A 16,803-nucleotide genomic window follows, 5' to 3' on the forward strand; every position below is an offset into this window, starting at 1 on the left:
TTCAAGTATGAATCACAGTATCTGACTGTAAGAATTAAAGAAATTCAGTTATGTCTTATATCAATACAAATTCATAGTACTTTTATCTTTGGCTATTTATATTGTGATCCCTTAAGCTTTCTCTCACCAGAGAAGGTACTGCAAATGATGAATAGAGTATATAGACTAGATTCTTGGGCTCCCACTGGTCTGCCAAGTTTTCATGTTCCTACTGCGAAGGGTCATGCTATCTTCTAGAGAGTACAAAGATACTACATAGAGATATTTTTTTCCTCTACCTAGAAATTTAAAATTACTAATAGATTAGGATTAAGATTATCAAATTATATTTCTTCAAATACTATGGGTGTTATGAATGGAACTTTTTTTTCCCCAAAGATATTTACGTTAGTCAACAGAAAGTACCAAAATGTATTTATTCTCTCTAGCAGTTTGTCAGCTTAGAAACAAAAGAGAGAAGTATATGTTTCACAACTATTAGCACACAGGTCAAAACCAAACTTATTTTCTCTTTTTAGTAATGTTTAGTGCAGTGTGCCTTACTAAATGGAACAGGACTGTATGGTTCTGTCAATGACAGATAATAGTGACTCCTGAATAAGGCAAAGGAAATGCATGAGTATTTTGAGTGGGCCTTCAGAGAGAGTACCAATCATTCTGATATATAAAACCATAAACCCAGAAACTGTCCATGTTTTTTGTTTGTTTGTTTTATATTCTATATCCCTTCTTACTCACATTTCCTGGACAAATGAAAATCATGTTCCATGTTATTATTTTTCCTTCTTAAGTACTATATCAAAAGCTCACTCCTGTGATATTCAAAGATTACACATTGCTTTAAGTAAAACAATCAACTTTAGTTAAATGACACTCACTTTTTAGCAGCTTCTCTCATCTGATTATCATATTGCATAAAATGCTGGTACATATACACCGCTGTAGAGAGTAGTATGTGCAAGTTTTTCAGGGATATTTTAGAAGGTACTTCCTTGCCTCTCTCCTGCAGTCTTGCCAAGACAGCTGTTGCCACTTTAAAACAGACCTCCACAAAGTTGGCTTGGATTTCCTGAAAAGAATCATCTCTGCAGGCCAGAGCCAGTGGAAGCATTGTGTCAAGTTTTTCCATGATGTCAGAACAAAACTAAGGAGAAATAAATGTAGCACTGAGTTATTTGTACTCTGACAGCACCATGTAATTTATGTACAGGGGAGCCAAATTCCTAAATAATAAACTTGGCATCAAACATAAATACAATAGCACAATTTTATAGTAATTTTTCAGTTGCAAAAAGTGAAATGTTTTATGTCCTATAACAAAATACCAGAAAGGTACTTCTCTACATGTAACTCACAAACTTTACCAGAGAGACATGAAAAACTCATGTAATAGCTTTATATGGCAATGCTTACATTAGTTTATAGAACTAAGAAAACGTATCTTTTACATTCTAAAATAATTGCCTTATTTCAGAAACTATTCTAGTTTTCTTCTGCTGCATTTTTATAAAAGTTTTTTTTTAATCATTACACTTAAATAAGGCTACATAAGTTTAATTTACATAACTAGAAGCAAAGAAACAATCAAGCAACAACTTCATATTGGTAAGGAGTCAGCAACTTTCAGACAAGGTAAGGTCATTCAGTGTAGTATGGACATAAGACTCAGCAAATTTAAGAAGTGATGTCCTTCCTTCATTTTTCACTACTTATAATAAATCTATTCTTTCTCAATAACAAAGGAGCTGTGTGGATGGGAAGGCAAAACTTTCCTTCACTCCAACTAAATTCAACCAACAATATTTCCTGGAAAATGTTCTGGAGTCTCAGCATGGCAGCAGCCAAAAAAGCCCATCTGTTAAGAAAATTGTTTTAAAAATATTAGAAATAGACCTACCCTATGACCTTGCAACTTCTCTCCTGGATTCAAAAAGATCTGTGCATACCTATGCTCATAGCAGCATAATTTGGAATAGCCAAAACCTGGAAACAACTTAGGTGTTCAATAAATGCTGGAGAAGTTATGGGGACAAAGGAACACTCCTGCACTGCTGGTGGGAATGTAATTGGTCCAACCCCTGTGGAGAACAGTCTGGAGAACTCTCAGAAGGCTAGAAATGGACCTACCCTATGATCCTGCAGTTCCTCTCCTGGGGTTATATCCTAAGGAACCAAACACACCCATCCAAAAAGATGTGTGTATACCTATGTTCATAGCAGCACAATTTGTAACAGCCAAAACCTGGAAGCCACCCAGGTGTCTAACAATAGGTGAATGGCTGAGAAAGTTGTGGTATATATACACAATGGAATACTACTCAGCTATTAAAAATGATGAATCACCTTCTTCATCTCATCTTAGAGCTTGAGGGAATTATGTTAATTGAGATAAACCAGAAAGAGGATGAATATGGGATGATCCTACTGATAGACATAAATTGAGAAGAACAGAAATAGGAAACACAAAACAGAACGTAGATGGGGGTTGATGTACTGCACCAAGTAAAAGACTAGAGTGGTGGGCATGGCTTTCAGATCCTGGTGCATGATGGTGAGAGAGGACCTGGCCTGGGGGTGATTGTGCTTTGCAGAAAACTCAGAAATTTTACACATGTACTTATAATTTTATTTATTATAACTCATTAATTCCCCAATAAAATTAAAATATTATATATATTTATTTACTTATATTTCAATCATAGTTTCTGGATGCACTGTGAATTTAATACTGAACACCTGTTTCTATTTCCGTAACACATGTCCTTAACATTTACTGTGAGTCTTAAAACACATGTATAAGACTTGTGCTAGCGACTAGGCCATGGGGGCAACCAGCAAAGTCCCGAAGTTACCATGCCCAATGACCCAGGGTTCAAATCCCTGGTTCCCACCTGTGGGGGGGGGGGAGTTTTAAAAGAGTATTTGAAACAGTGATGTAGGTCTCTTTCTCTATCTCTCTCTTTCTACCTCTCTTGTCGTATTTCTCTCTGCCTCTATTGTAATAAAGATTAAAACTATATATTTTAAGTCTTGTGTTAATGAAATGTCCATCAAGGTATAAATAATGATGTAAAAGTTATATAAGCTAATTCAGGATTCCAATTACCTGATAAAATGGAAACACACCATAAATTTGAATTTCATGTTAACAGTGCATAATTGTTGAGCTGAATTGTATTACCCCCAAATTCATAATTAAAGTCCTAACTCCTAGTACCTTATAATGTAACTGGACTCAGTGATAGAGCCTAGAAACAGAAAACTAAGTTAACAGTTAAGTCATCAAAAGGTTAGGTCAATATGTTTGATAAGGGGATTTTTAGACAGTCAAATACAGATAAGAGGATGATTATATAAAAAGAGGAGCCATCTAACTCAGAAATAATATTTTTCTTTTTTTACACCTCATCTTAACCATCTAGCTCCAGAACTGTGAGAAAATATAGGTTTTTGTTGTATAAGCTTTGCCCCCCCCCCACACATTGCTAATATTAATATATTAATAACATTATAACTCCCCCAACCTCTGAAATTTCTTCTGGAATAATCAGAAGGTATAATGCAAACGAGTAGTTTTCCTAACCCCACACAAATGGTAAGTATGCATAACCAGCAAACTGAAAATTAGTTTTCCAGAGAAGAAACATAATTCAGGGTCAAGTGCCAAGTGTTTGTGAAGAAAGCATAATATTTTTTCTCTAAGTTCCCTATGCAATGAATGCCTTATATTAACAATCAATAAAAAATTTTTTTTTAAACCCTGACTATATCATGTACAGTTTGAAAAGACATCATTTGATATTTGCCTTTGCAATTTTCTTTGGTTCATCCTCTTCAGGATACATGTGACTATCTTGCCAAACTTGCTGAACATCTACAAACTTCATAATATAGCTTACAGCTGATGATCTTGCATTTTGTTCTTCTTGGAGGATTTTTGTGGAAAAATCTTCAGTTGTTATTGCTATACAATGTGCTATGGGAAGTGACACCTCTTTAAATGCACTTCTCCAGCCAAAATCTAGTAAAGTAGCCTGAAATATAAATTATATGAAGTGATATTAATATGATTCCAGTAACAAGTGTTTCTATTATTATCGAAGCAAAATTATTACTTTCATTCTAGAGGTTCAATATAGATATTCTTCAACAAATTGCAAAAGCCATTCTTATAACCTGAAAAATATTACCTAGTGAATAAAGCAATATACAAAAACATGTGCATTCTTTACACAAGTAATATACTGACATTTCATTTTAATTCATCAGTGGATTTAATCAAAATTTTTTCAAAATTTAATTTCTTAAATATAGTTCAATAAAAACATCTTTATGAGAACTGAAAGTTATACTTACTATTTATCCCATAAAGCAAGCTTTAAATTCAATATTTTTAATAACATCTAAATTAAATTGTATGTTTTTTATAGTTTATTGTTAACAACTACTGCAGAATAAGACAACATTTAATATTCAATCTTTCATTTCTTTTTCACTCTCAGAAACCAGACACCCCCAGAAAAATGAGCAGTACAAAATATATTTCTCAAAGAAATCACACCAATGCATCTTTCTAGATTTTTACTTGCTTAGAATTTTATCTAGTTTGTTGTTCCATCAAGTGTTAAGCAACAGTATATTTTTCCCCCAGAAAATGAGTAATTAAAATATTCTGCCATTGCTCTGTGTGTGGGAACAGAGAAGTGAAAAAAAGTTGAGTACGGTCTAATGCTTTCTTTCTTTTGGAGGGGGAATTAGTCTCATGTAGCAATATACTTATAAAACTTTATCTCTTCAAGTTCTCTGTCATTCTCTAATGTACTAAAACATTATGGGTTCTACGCCGAACTTATGCTTAGAATTAATTTCCTTCCTTTCCATGTACTTGTGTTTGCGTTAGTTCAAATTTGCTCTACTCCAAATTCAGAGACCCCGTATTCCATATTCCTGATTGAATTGCTTCTTTTTCTCAACTTCTGGATTTTTCATTATAAAAATAACAAAGGTGAATAAGATGGTTTCTTTTTGCCAGGCTTATCACTGGGCCTGGGTATAATTCCTAGTGGTCATTTCACTCCTCCCCCCTTTTTCATTCTTTGAGATAGAACTAGAAAAGAAGTTGGGACAGCGATAGAAACAGAGACACCTTCAGAACTGCTTCACCTTTCTTGTAGCTGCTTTCCAGCAGGTGAGGACCAAGGGTTTGAACCCTGGTCCTCCACATGTGTGCTCTACTGAGTACACCACTGCCAGGCTGAACAGGATGATTTCAATGCCCTTTGCCAATCTAAAATTACTGAGATTATGGTCAATAGTAGTTTTAAGCAGTTTAACTTTTCTATACACATATTTCGTTCACTATGAATTTAATGCTTTTCATATATAGTGCACAATATAATAAATGTAATTCATCTTCTAGAGCTCAACTTCTATGATTCCATAATTCCTTAACCAGAAAAAGGATTTTTGTTCTCATTACACTTAGGATTAAGTTGTAATTGAACTTTCCTTTATAAATATCATTAAGACCTTTAACAGCACAAAGTCTGAAAGTATATCTCACAACTTATTTTTACAAAAAAGTAATCAATAATTGAGTCTGGTTTATACAATCTCCTTTCTTGTAAGTGAAACTTTAGAAGTACCACAGACATAGTCCTATGCTATGTTAGTGTTTTCATGGTACAAATTTAATAAAGAAACATAAAAAGAGACCTATCACTATGATCATTAAAAAAGCAACAATAACAAAACTCCTATTTTCTGTTCTCCCGCCAACACATATTCACTAATTAAGATATTTTATTCATGCATGCATTTACACATGCACACATTCAAAGAACTATATTTTGTAATAAGTTCCATTAATTGCCATGGCTGAAGCAACAATTTCTCTATACATATCTATGCAGTGATGATTTCACTGCACGTAGTAATTTGTGATAATATGTACCTAGATTTTCTTATAAGGCACCTGGGAACAAACACATGGCTTCAGTCATGTATAATACTATTAAGTAGACTCCAGTCCCAACATTTTATTTTATGTAGGGAGAAAGAGGGAAGGAGAGAGAGGTGAAAGAAATACCATTCATAGAGCTCTCTTGGTTCTGTTCATGATGCTCCCATATGGTTTCTGGGTTCAAATCCAGGTTTTTGTGTATGATAAGGCACATACCCTACAGTGTGAGCGATTTTTCAGGTCCTGTATGTGATTTTTAATATCTGAATTCTCTTAAAAAACACGAATACATTAACAGCTGCTCTTACAAAAATAAACCTAAAAAATCTTTAGGACTCAAATCTTCACCTATCAGTTCTTCTTCTCCTTCTCCTTCTCCTTCTCTTCTTTTTTCATGAACTATCATTACTTTTATTCTTTCCACCTTAAATTTGATATCATACAAACAAACATACATACATACATACATACAGCTACATTTCTGTCACCTAGATTAAAGGTAAGGCAGTCCATTATGGTGGAACTGGAACCCAGGGACTATGTCTTGGGATGACAGCATAAGAAAGTAATAGAGTCACAACTACTTCTAGAAGTGGTCTCTAAAAGATAAGCCAATAACAGAAATACTTCGGTTTCTCTCCACCACCTATCCTGCAGATTTCCATCAAGGTCTTTCATTGAACAAACCTTCCCAGAATCTAGGAAACAAGAAAAGCTGGAAAACCTGGAAGATGTAGTTCTCTACAGTAAAAAAAAAAAAAAAAAAAAAAAAAAGAAAGCAGAGTTTATATAAGTGGTAAAGGATCTGAGAAAAGGTACATGCTTGTACCCCAAAAGAAAAGGTTGCTTCAAACTACTTTTTCCTCATTCCTTCAAGCCTTTTAAAATCTCACTTTGGCCACTTTTTCACCAGCTTATCTACAGTTCAGATTTTTAAATAGCAGATTCTGATGTGAGATGAAGAAAACTTTAGTTCCAGTTCCATACTGCTCCCATCACACAGGTTGGTCAAGAGAGTAGTATATCCATTCTATTGAATTGTTATCAGAATGTTATGAGCCAATTATCAACCAGGACTCTTTTTTTTTTTCTTTTAGAGTCCAAGGTAACAATAGGACATTTTATATATAATGAATTCATATACATGTAATGATGTTACTATTTGAATTTGAAAGAGCATCCATCTTCCCCAACACTTACCTCTTTTACTGGTAGCAACTGCTCTGAAAGAATAATAGTTTCATTTGTCCTAGACTTCCCTATTTCAGTTTCTGTATTGGATGTCTCCAAAATTCCTAGACAATAGAAAGGAAACAAAAATAAAACCAACAATATTCCATTGGCCCCACCATCCACCACTATTTTGTTTATTCATTCACCCACTGAAGGACATCTTGGCTGCTTCCAAACCTGGGCAGTTAAGAATAAAGCTCATCTCTAGATGGAGTTTGGAGGAAGTATGTTAAGTAAGATTAGCCAAAAAGAGAAAGATGAATATTAACCTCACTCATAGACAGAATTTAAGAAACAGGATCAAAAAGAGGAAATACAAAGTAAAACTTGAACTAGGTTTGTTGTATTGTACCAAAGCAAAGAACTCTAGGGAAGGTGGGTAGGGAAGGGGCTGAGGGTGGGGGATTTGGGGTCCTGGTGCATGATGGCAAAAATGGAACTGAGCTGGGGGTGAGACTGTTTTGCAGATGCTTATCACGGTGAGATGAGAAACTTTTTACCTCCCCATTAAAATAAGAATAAAACTATTATAAAAATCTTTATGTTGAGAGTCGGATGGTAGTTAGTGCACGTGGAGCAAAGCGCAAAGACCCGTGTAAGAATCCCGGTTCAAGCCCTGGGCTCCCCACATTCAGGGGAGTCGCTTCACAAGCAGTTTAGCAGGTCTGCAGGTTTCTTTCTCTCCCCCTCTCTTCCCTCCTTTCTCCATTTCTCTCTGTCCTATCCAACGACGACGACATCAATAATTAATAATAACTACAACAGTAAAACAACAAGGGCAACAAAAGGGAATAAAGAAATATTGGAAAAAAGGAAAAAATCTTCATGTGGACATAAGTTTTCAATTCATTTAAGTAAATACCTAGAAGTACCTATAAGAATATATGTAACCAGAGGCCAGCTGTGGCACTCCTGGTTCAATGCACACCTTACAGAGCAAAAGGACCCAGGTTCAAGCCCTTGCACCCCAACTGGCAGGGGAGGAAGCTTCATAAGCAGGAAGCAGTGCTACAGGGACCTCTCTTTCTCACTGCTTCTCTATCTTCCCCTTTCTCCTCAATTTCTTTTTGTCTTTGCCCAATAACTCAGTAAAGAAATAAAGAATATGGGCAACCAAACTGGCTTCTAAAGAAAAAAGGCTATTACACTCCTACTGGCAAAAAAACACGTTTCTATTGCTCCACATGTTTGTCAGAATTTGTTGTTAAGTGTTTTGGACTTATTCATTCTAACAGGTGTGCAGTGATTATCCCTTACTTATTTGCATTTCCTATTCACATATGACGCTGAGCATCTTTTCATATGCTTATTTGCCATCTGTATGTCTTCTTTCAGCTCTTAGTCCATTTTTAATTGAACTTTTTGTTCCATTTTCCCCCCCACATCAGGGTTACCCCCTGGAACATGGTACCTGCCTGGTGATGACTCTACTACTCCTACTGTTGATTTCATTCTTGTTTATTTTTATAGAGGATAAAAGAGAGATGAGGGACGAGAGAGAGAGAGAGAGAGAGAGAGAGAGAGTGTGTGTGTGTGTGTGTGTGTGTGTGTGTGTGTGATAGAAAGAAGGTGATACATCTGCAACACTGCTCCACTGTTTGTGAAACATGCCCCTGTACATGGCACCGTGCCACTGGCTTGAACCCAGGCTCCAGTATATGGTAATGTGCGCGCTGTACCCCCTGTACCACCACTCAGTCTTTTTTGGTGATTTTTAAGAACTCTATGTATACTCTGAATTTTTTTTTTTTTCTTTAGACTTTCGCTTTTCTTTTCTTTTTCCTTTTGTTGCCCTTGTTTATCATCTTTGTTGTTATTGCTGTCGTTGTTGGATAGGACAGAGAGAAATGGAGAGAGGAGGGGAAGACAGAGAGGGGGAAGAGAAAGATAGACACCTGCAGACCTGCTTCACCGCTTGATAAGCGACCCCCTGCAGGTGGGGAGACCAGGGCTCAAACTGGGATCCTTACTCCAGTCCTTGTGCTTTGTGCCATGTGCACTTAACCTGCTGCGCTACTGCCCCACCCCCTGGCTTGCCTTTTTATTGGCTAAATGATAATGCATTTTTACTTGGCAATTAAAATTCCACTTTTGTGAATCACCAGAATTTATAAAACTGTGTGTATTTTTGTAAGATACTGTCTTGCAAATAGGCTATTCTATTTTTATATTTGTATCAGTAAAAATCTGACAGTTCCTGTTGTTTCACAGGTTTGCTAGAATTTGGTCTTGTTAACAAGTATGTATGTCCAGAGAGTGTAGAAATTTTGTTGTGTCATTTTTTTCTCTACCAAAAAAAGAAAACAAAAGAATCTTAAATGTTCATCAATAATTACCTAAGTAAAGAATGGTATATGCATGAATGGAGGGCTGTTAAAAAAGATTAAGCTTTTTTTTTTTTTGTAACTTTTTGATTTCCTAAAATGACCTCTCTATAATATGACAAGAATTTGTGTTATATTAAGATAGGTATATTAAACCAATATTTCAGCTCTATAAAGATAAATTAGATAGCTGGAGTGGGAAAAAATTAAATTTTCATCATATACCTCTCTGATTATATGCACAGGTTACTATTAACAAAAAAAATAATAGAAAAAAATAGCAAAGACCATGTTGTTAAAGACATGAAAGGACATTTAAATTTTTAATATCGCTTTATTCTTTTACAGATACCTCGTAAAACCTGCCTTACTGAGTTACTTACATTGGAAAAAATAACACTAGTTCAAAGTATAAGTTCTGTAGATCTATTTCTGGAAAAAACGGTCATTTTGTAACTATAAATGACTTATAAAAAAAAGTAATTTATCTTCTGTTTATCATTTCACTCTCTAACACATTCTATTTATTCACTAGAATTAACGCACATAAATACTTATATACACCACCAGTCCATTTTCAAGAAGAAGAAGAAGAAGAAGAAGGAGAAGAAGAAGAAAAATTAAGTTGCCCAAGTCGTCCCTTTCTGGTCTCCTGCAATTCTCTACTGAGATAGAAAATTATTTATCAAGCAATTATGATAACTTTTAAATATAACCTTCCCCTTCAAAAATAAAAAGATTAATAATATCTTAATCCTATCCAAAGACTAAAGAAGGACCATTTTAAGAAGGACTAGAAGCATTTAAGCTAGACTAATAACTTTCATATTTAAAATATATTTTTTATCAGGGGATTAATGGTTTACAATAAATACAATTGTTGGTACATGGGTAAAGTTTCTCAGTTTTCTGTAAAACACTCATCTCCAGCCTAGGTCATCTTCTACCAAGATGCACCAGGACCTGAAAGTCCTTTACTTTGGTACATTACATCAAACCCAGTCTATGTTCTATTTTGTGTTTGCCCTTTCTGTTCTTATTTCTCAACTTCTGTCCATGAGTTAGATCATGATTTTAATGAATTGTGGCATCTTTGCATTTGTTTGGTCAATTTCAAATACAGCATTGTAAACCTTTCATGAGCTGTCAACTTTGATAGGTCATTTTATCTACTTAAATTACATTAAAAATTCCATATAATTAGTAGTATTATCTAAAAAGGGTTGTCCACTCTTTTTGGCACATCATTCTAAGCTGTAGTTACCAGAATGTAATCTTAACTCATCTCTCTAAATGCATGCCTAGATTAAGGACCTTGGTAGAATACAGAGGGCTACAGGAATGCCAGCTGCTGAACAGCGTCCCCCTACAGAGTTCACTGTGGCTCATTTTACACTTCTGGTTAGTTTCCACAGTGCTGCTTTCTTTCATAGAGAGTAGAGGTTGGCAGTACTTCCCTGTGACATTCACTTTCACACCCAAATTGGTCTTCATAGACTCCCATTGTGTGTGCTACAAAGCAACCTTCCTTGTTGGCAGCTCTAAGTGGGAACTACAAGTCTTTCTTTTCTTCACTGTTCTTTTCTGTCTCACAAGCAACCTCCCACCAAAAGCTGAATCTGTAGAAGAGACTACATCCAAGAGATAATACTATGAAAAAGTATGAAGAGAAGCCCGGGTGGCCACCTTGCAAATTTCCAATGTGGAAGCCTTCGACCTCTCTGCCCAAGAAACAGCTAAAGTCCTAGTGTAATGAGCTTTACAAACCCTAGGAGCCTCTTTACCTTAACTACATACGCCTCCCTAATACAATCCCTTAACCATCCAGCTAAGGAACTCTTAGAAGCCATTTGACCCCTTCTTAAGACCCCCTAAGAGTACAAACAATCTTTCAGAAGATCTGAAATCTTTGATTCTTCTGAGACAAACCCTAAGTGTTCTCACATCCAATTGAAGCAGCCATTGCTCTTTGTCATTGCTGGGGCTAAAGCAAAATGAAGGCCAAGAAACCTCCTGGTTTAGATAAATCTCAGATGCCACCTTTGGAAAATTTGAGGAACTGCCCAAAGAACAACTTTATTCTGAATGTGTATCAGAAATGCCCCACAAACCAAACCTGAGCCCACTACATAATATGTGATCACCTAAAAGAAATATAGTAAGGCACCATACCAGTCAAATAACGTCCTAGCATTTTCTAAAATGACCAAAAATAGAAAACTATCAAACAAAAGCAAAAAAAAATGACTAAATGTCTTCTCTGTCTCAGAAAAATATTTCTGGTGTCTCCATTAAATCTAGTGAATCATATTCAAATTACCAAGAGCATGGTCAATTTGGCTAAGTCTACAATATACGAGCAAAACATCAAAGAAGAAGCAAACATTTGGCTAATCATCTTTATGTTTTCTCTATGTGATGTTAAGCACCTGGACATTTCTAGAACATCTGGACAATGAAAAAAAAAAAGCTTCATTTTTCATCACATTGTTTTAGTTACAGAGACCTAACAGTCAACTCTTTCCAAGATGTTTATTAGCAAAATATGCTCCAATCAAAAGAAATACACAGGAAACTGAATGACTTGATCTTTTCCCCCTATTCTCTCCTACAAAAGATGTCTATGCAAAACATTAAAATCTCATGATAACTTAACATCCATTTGGTTTCTTTAATCATGCATTTCAAGGAATCTTTTCTTTCCTGATTTAGAAAAGCAATGCTTTTGATAAGAATGGAATAGCTTGGTTATACTAAGTAAAACATTTAAGGTTTTTCTTGACAATTTCACTCAACATCATTCTTTTTCAGAAAGCCATTTACATAAGGTAATGTCAGATTAAATCAACTTAAGTTTTGCTAAATATATATATATATACATATATATATATAAAGTGAACTTCAGCAATGAAGTTCCAATAGGCAGTACTCACACTTGTCCCTCAAAATTCTTTCCATATACTAAGTTCAACAATTCTCAAAGGTATACTATTATTATGATATTTAAGTTGTATTTATCTGCTATACAGCTATGTGAAAACAAGTTTGGAGTAAGACAGAATATTATGACATAATTATTAATTTTCTCTGTTGATTTTATTCAACCATTGAAAATCACAGCTCTCAAATGTAGAGTAAGATTTAATATTACTTTACCTTAATCTACTGTAGTGAAAAGCAGTTCTTTTTCTTAAATCTATGTTAATTCTTTGCCTCATTTTTTGTGTATTTCAAACTTATGTTTCTACTACATATTTCTAACAAAGTGCCAATTTTGAATGCATCTGTGCTTAAAAAAGTGATTCTCAGAACTGACCTAAGTCCTCAAAAGCCAAACCTAAAGCAAATATAAAATGAGTCCATGTCACCAAGCGCGAGGATCAGGGTCAAGTTCCTGCTTCCTGCATGCAGGAAGGACACTTCACACGCAGTGAAGCAGATGTGCAGGTCCAGTCTCTCTTTCTCACTTTCTACTTCCTTTTCTTCTTCCTCTCTCAATTTCTCTCTGTCTTGTTTAATAAAAATTAAAAAGAAAGGGAAAAAAATGGCTGCTGGCAGTGGTGGTCTCATAGTGCTGGCATCAAACCCCAGCAATAACCCTGACAACAGAAAAGAGAGGAATGTAAATAAATAAATAAATAGAAATTAGTCCAAGTATTAGAGTATACTCAGTGCCTTGATTTACACGTTAGGAAATACCTTCTGCAAATATGGATGTAAGATGCCAAATTTTAACCAAGAATGGTGAGTAAACACCAATATTAACCATCAAATGCTTGAGGCATCAATGTGTTAATCAAAAATGAGGATGGCATAGTTCTTCATTCATATCTCTGACAAAGGCACTTCTATCTACAAGACAGTAGTTTTTCACATCATGTCCTAATTAAACCTACTTTTAAATTATGCCTTGAAATATATATTACTGGGGGTCAGGCAGTAACACAATGGGTTAAGTGCACGTGACGCGAAACACAAAGACCAGCTTAAGGATCCCAGTTCCAGCCTCCGGTTCCCTACCTGCAGGGGAGTCTCTTCACAGATGGTGAAGCAGATCTGCAGGTGTCTATCTTTCTCTCCCCCTCTCTGTCTTCCCCTCCTCTCTCTATTTCTCTCTGTCCTATCCAACAACAATGACATTAACAACAAAAACAATAATAACTACAAGGGCAACAAAAGGGAAAATAAATAATAAAAAGAAATATATATTACTATTACCTGTATTGTATTTTTAAAAAGATTAGTTTATTCATAAGGAGGGAGAGGGTAAGGGCAAGGGTGAGGACTAGAGCATCACTTTGACACATTATAATGCCATGGATTAAACTCAGAACTTCACGCATAGGAACACAATGCTTTCTCTGCTGCACCATCTTAATATTTTTATGATTTTCCACATAAGTGCATCTTTTCATCAGCTTCAGAATATCCACCTATAATTTTCTTTAGGTCATCCTCAAATTTGCAATGATGCTCAATAACCTATTTACTTTCCAGGCAATGGTGCTAAACTTGACCTGAATATATAGGTTAGAAAAATATACTAAATATGAAACACTTCAATTCTATAAATTTTCTAAATTATTTTACCCAGGCAAAGTAAATAAATACAAAAATAAATACACTAAATTAAATGTGATTATTTACTAAGAAATTAAGCTTGGTTGTTAAAACTTTCCAGCTGATTTTTAATCACTTTCTTTGTTTAGTGTGATTTGCTAATACAGCTCCTATATATTTATTTGCCCTCCTTTAAAATCACATATGGCTTCTTTGGCAGATCATCAAATGATACAGAGTAGCATATAAAAAAAATTTTTATGGTTTAGTCAGGCATAGATGATAGTTTTTAAAATATAACTATGAAAACAGAATAGATCTTAGCTATTATGCCTTTGAGTTCTAACTTTAGTATAAGGTGATATTTCATCACACAATGATTTACTATGATTAACAAAATTCAGAACAACATCTCATATATACAATTACTCTTGAAACAATGTACATATACTCATTGCTTATGATATGCTAGATATTAAATATTCCAAATATATGAAATTATTTACTTTTACACAACTCTACATAACATATTAAAGTTTAAAAGAGTTTAATCTTGAAAAACAATGAGAAAATTAGTTCAAACTTACCACCATTATTTTAAAGGTTAAAAAATACCAAGATCTAATGAAACCAATTATTTTTCTTTAGGAATATCAGATCTCTCAGCCACCTTCTTATTTCTATATGTCAAGTTGTGTATTCTTTCAGCTAGTTTTTTTTTTAAGACTTTAGTTAAGGCAAATTAGAATAAGCACTGAGATAACTTAGCCTTTACAACACAGAATCTACATACTTGAGGAACCATAGGATGTAGGTTCAATACCTAGTAACAACTTTTCCCAAAGTTGATAAATGGTCTGGTCTCTCTCTTCCCCTTCTCCTTTCTTTCTCTCATAAGAAATAAATAAGTCTTGGAGCTGGATGGTGGCACACCTGCTTGAGCACACACATTATAGTACACAAGGATTCAGTTTCAAACTCCTGGTCCCTACCTTCAGGGGGAAAGTTTGACAAGCAGTGGAAAATTCCTGCAGGTCTCGGTCTCTCTCTCTCTTTCTCTCTCTTTCTATCTCTACCTCCCCCTCTTCTCTCACTTTCTCTGTTTCAATGAAAAATAAATAAATAAAAGTTTTAAAATACTCTATTAAAAATAGGCAAATCTTTAGAAAGAAAGTTATCTAGAGTTGATTAATGGTACATTTTTCAATTACAGTAAATTAAGGAACTTATGTGAAGAGAATAGAAATATAATTTCATGGTTTGTATTACATTTTTTTCAAATAATAGTATATATTCAGCTATAGGAAGCAAAGTTGAAAGAAAAGTCTATACACACACACACGTAGACAGAAACACACACACACAATTACCTGAGGAATTCTTAGGTGTCTTGAGTGAAAAAAGCATTTCCTTAAATAATTCTTGCACATTTTTTTCCATCCTCAAAAGGCATTGTATTAGCTGTGATAAGAATTTTAGTACATCTAAAGAGAGAAAGATATTTCTTCCTTTCTGTGGGCATTCAGGAGCAACTGTGAAAAGAGAAGATCAATACAACTGAGTTTTCATATTTCTCAATAAGTACTGCACTGTCAATGTGATTCCATAAGCCATCAAAAGCAACAAGATATTCAATACCTAATATTTAATACCTAATAATTCAATACAAAAAATCTAGGTAGTCTTCTATAAGTTGAAACTGAGTATTCTGTTTGATATAAATACAAGAATTAAATACTTGACTCCTTGATATCATCAGAAATGTTATCTGTTGTTATAAAATTGCATTCTAAATCTATTTTTTAACATCTAGGAAAAAATTATCTATGAGGAAACAATAGACAAACTCAAATTGGTAAACATTTTATAAAAGAGTTGGTCTTTACTTTTTTCCACAGGAAACATACAGACTAGAAAATATTCTCATCAAAAAGGATCTATATGACCATGGAAATCAATATGTGATCAGAACTTAATGTATGTATGACTTAATTTTTATGTAAACAATTATACTGTGATTATGAAATTGACTACCCCCTTTATTTCTAGGAATACTTGGAAGTAAGATGTAATTGTTTGAAACCTATTTGCAATCTAGGAAAATAGTTTTGGGAATGAGAACACAAATATAGAAATAAAATAAAAAACATTGATACTTAGAAATAGATATTGTTTAGTAAGTGGAATTTTAAAAAGTTTAAAGTAGACTTTTTCTTAGACATAACTAAGAAGTCTTTATAGGAAACTCCTTGTTTCATTTCCAAAATGAACAAAAACAATAACCACGGTGGTATCGCAGTAGTGAACCTAGTTAAGCACATTCTCATGTGCAAGCACACAAGTCTGAGACCCTGCTCCCCTCCTACAGGGGAGGAAACTTCACAAGTGGTGAAGCAGGTCTACGGGTGTCTATCTATCTCTCTCCTTCTCTATGTCACCCTCTCTCTCAATTTCTCTCTGTCCTGTCAAATAAAATAGAAAGGGAAGTAAAGCAATAAAGAAATAAAAAATAATAAAAAGAGCACTAGGTTCAGTAGATTCTTCTTGCAGGCACTGAACTCCAGTGATAATCTTGGTGGCAATTAAAAAAAAAAAAACTGAAGGAATATAGTAGTGCAGGGTAAGACCGAAGGCCCCCTATACTTGACAGAATGCAATAGGAGACACTGATTTTTCCATCGCTGGACTGTGATGGGTGCAGGAGGTAAATAGAACGAGAGAAAC

At 34.5% G+C, this 16,803-nt stretch overlaps 1 protein-coding gene across 1 annotated transcript in view; it reads right to left on the reverse strand.

Moving 5' to 3' along the window:
- Positions 1 to 16,803, reverse strand: part of KIAA0825 (KIAA0825 ortholog) — a 427,876-nt gene that overhangs the window by 314,946 nt on the left and 96,127 nt on the right. Inside the window, exons 5-8 of the mRNA XM_060201180.1 lie at positions 15,450 to 15,611; positions 7,163 to 7,257; positions 3,807 to 4,034; positions 879 to 1,144 (exon numbers count right to left, since the gene is read on the reverse strand). Of these exons, the coding sequence (XP_060057163.1) occupies positions 879 to 1,144; positions 3,807 to 4,034; positions 7,163 to 7,257; positions 15,450 to 15,611 (751 nt within the window). The remainder of the gene's footprint in view (positions 1 to 878; positions 1,145 to 3,806; positions 4,035 to 7,162; positions 7,258 to 15,449; positions 15,612 to 16,803) is intronic.

The sequence above is a fragment of the Erinaceus europaeus genome, chromosome 11 (assembly GCF_950295315.1).
Source record: "Erinaceus europaeus chromosome 11, mEriEur2.1, whole genome shotgun sequence".
NCBI lineage: Eukaryota > Metazoa > Chordata > Mammalia > Eulipotyphla > Erinaceidae > Erinaceus > Erinaceus europaeus.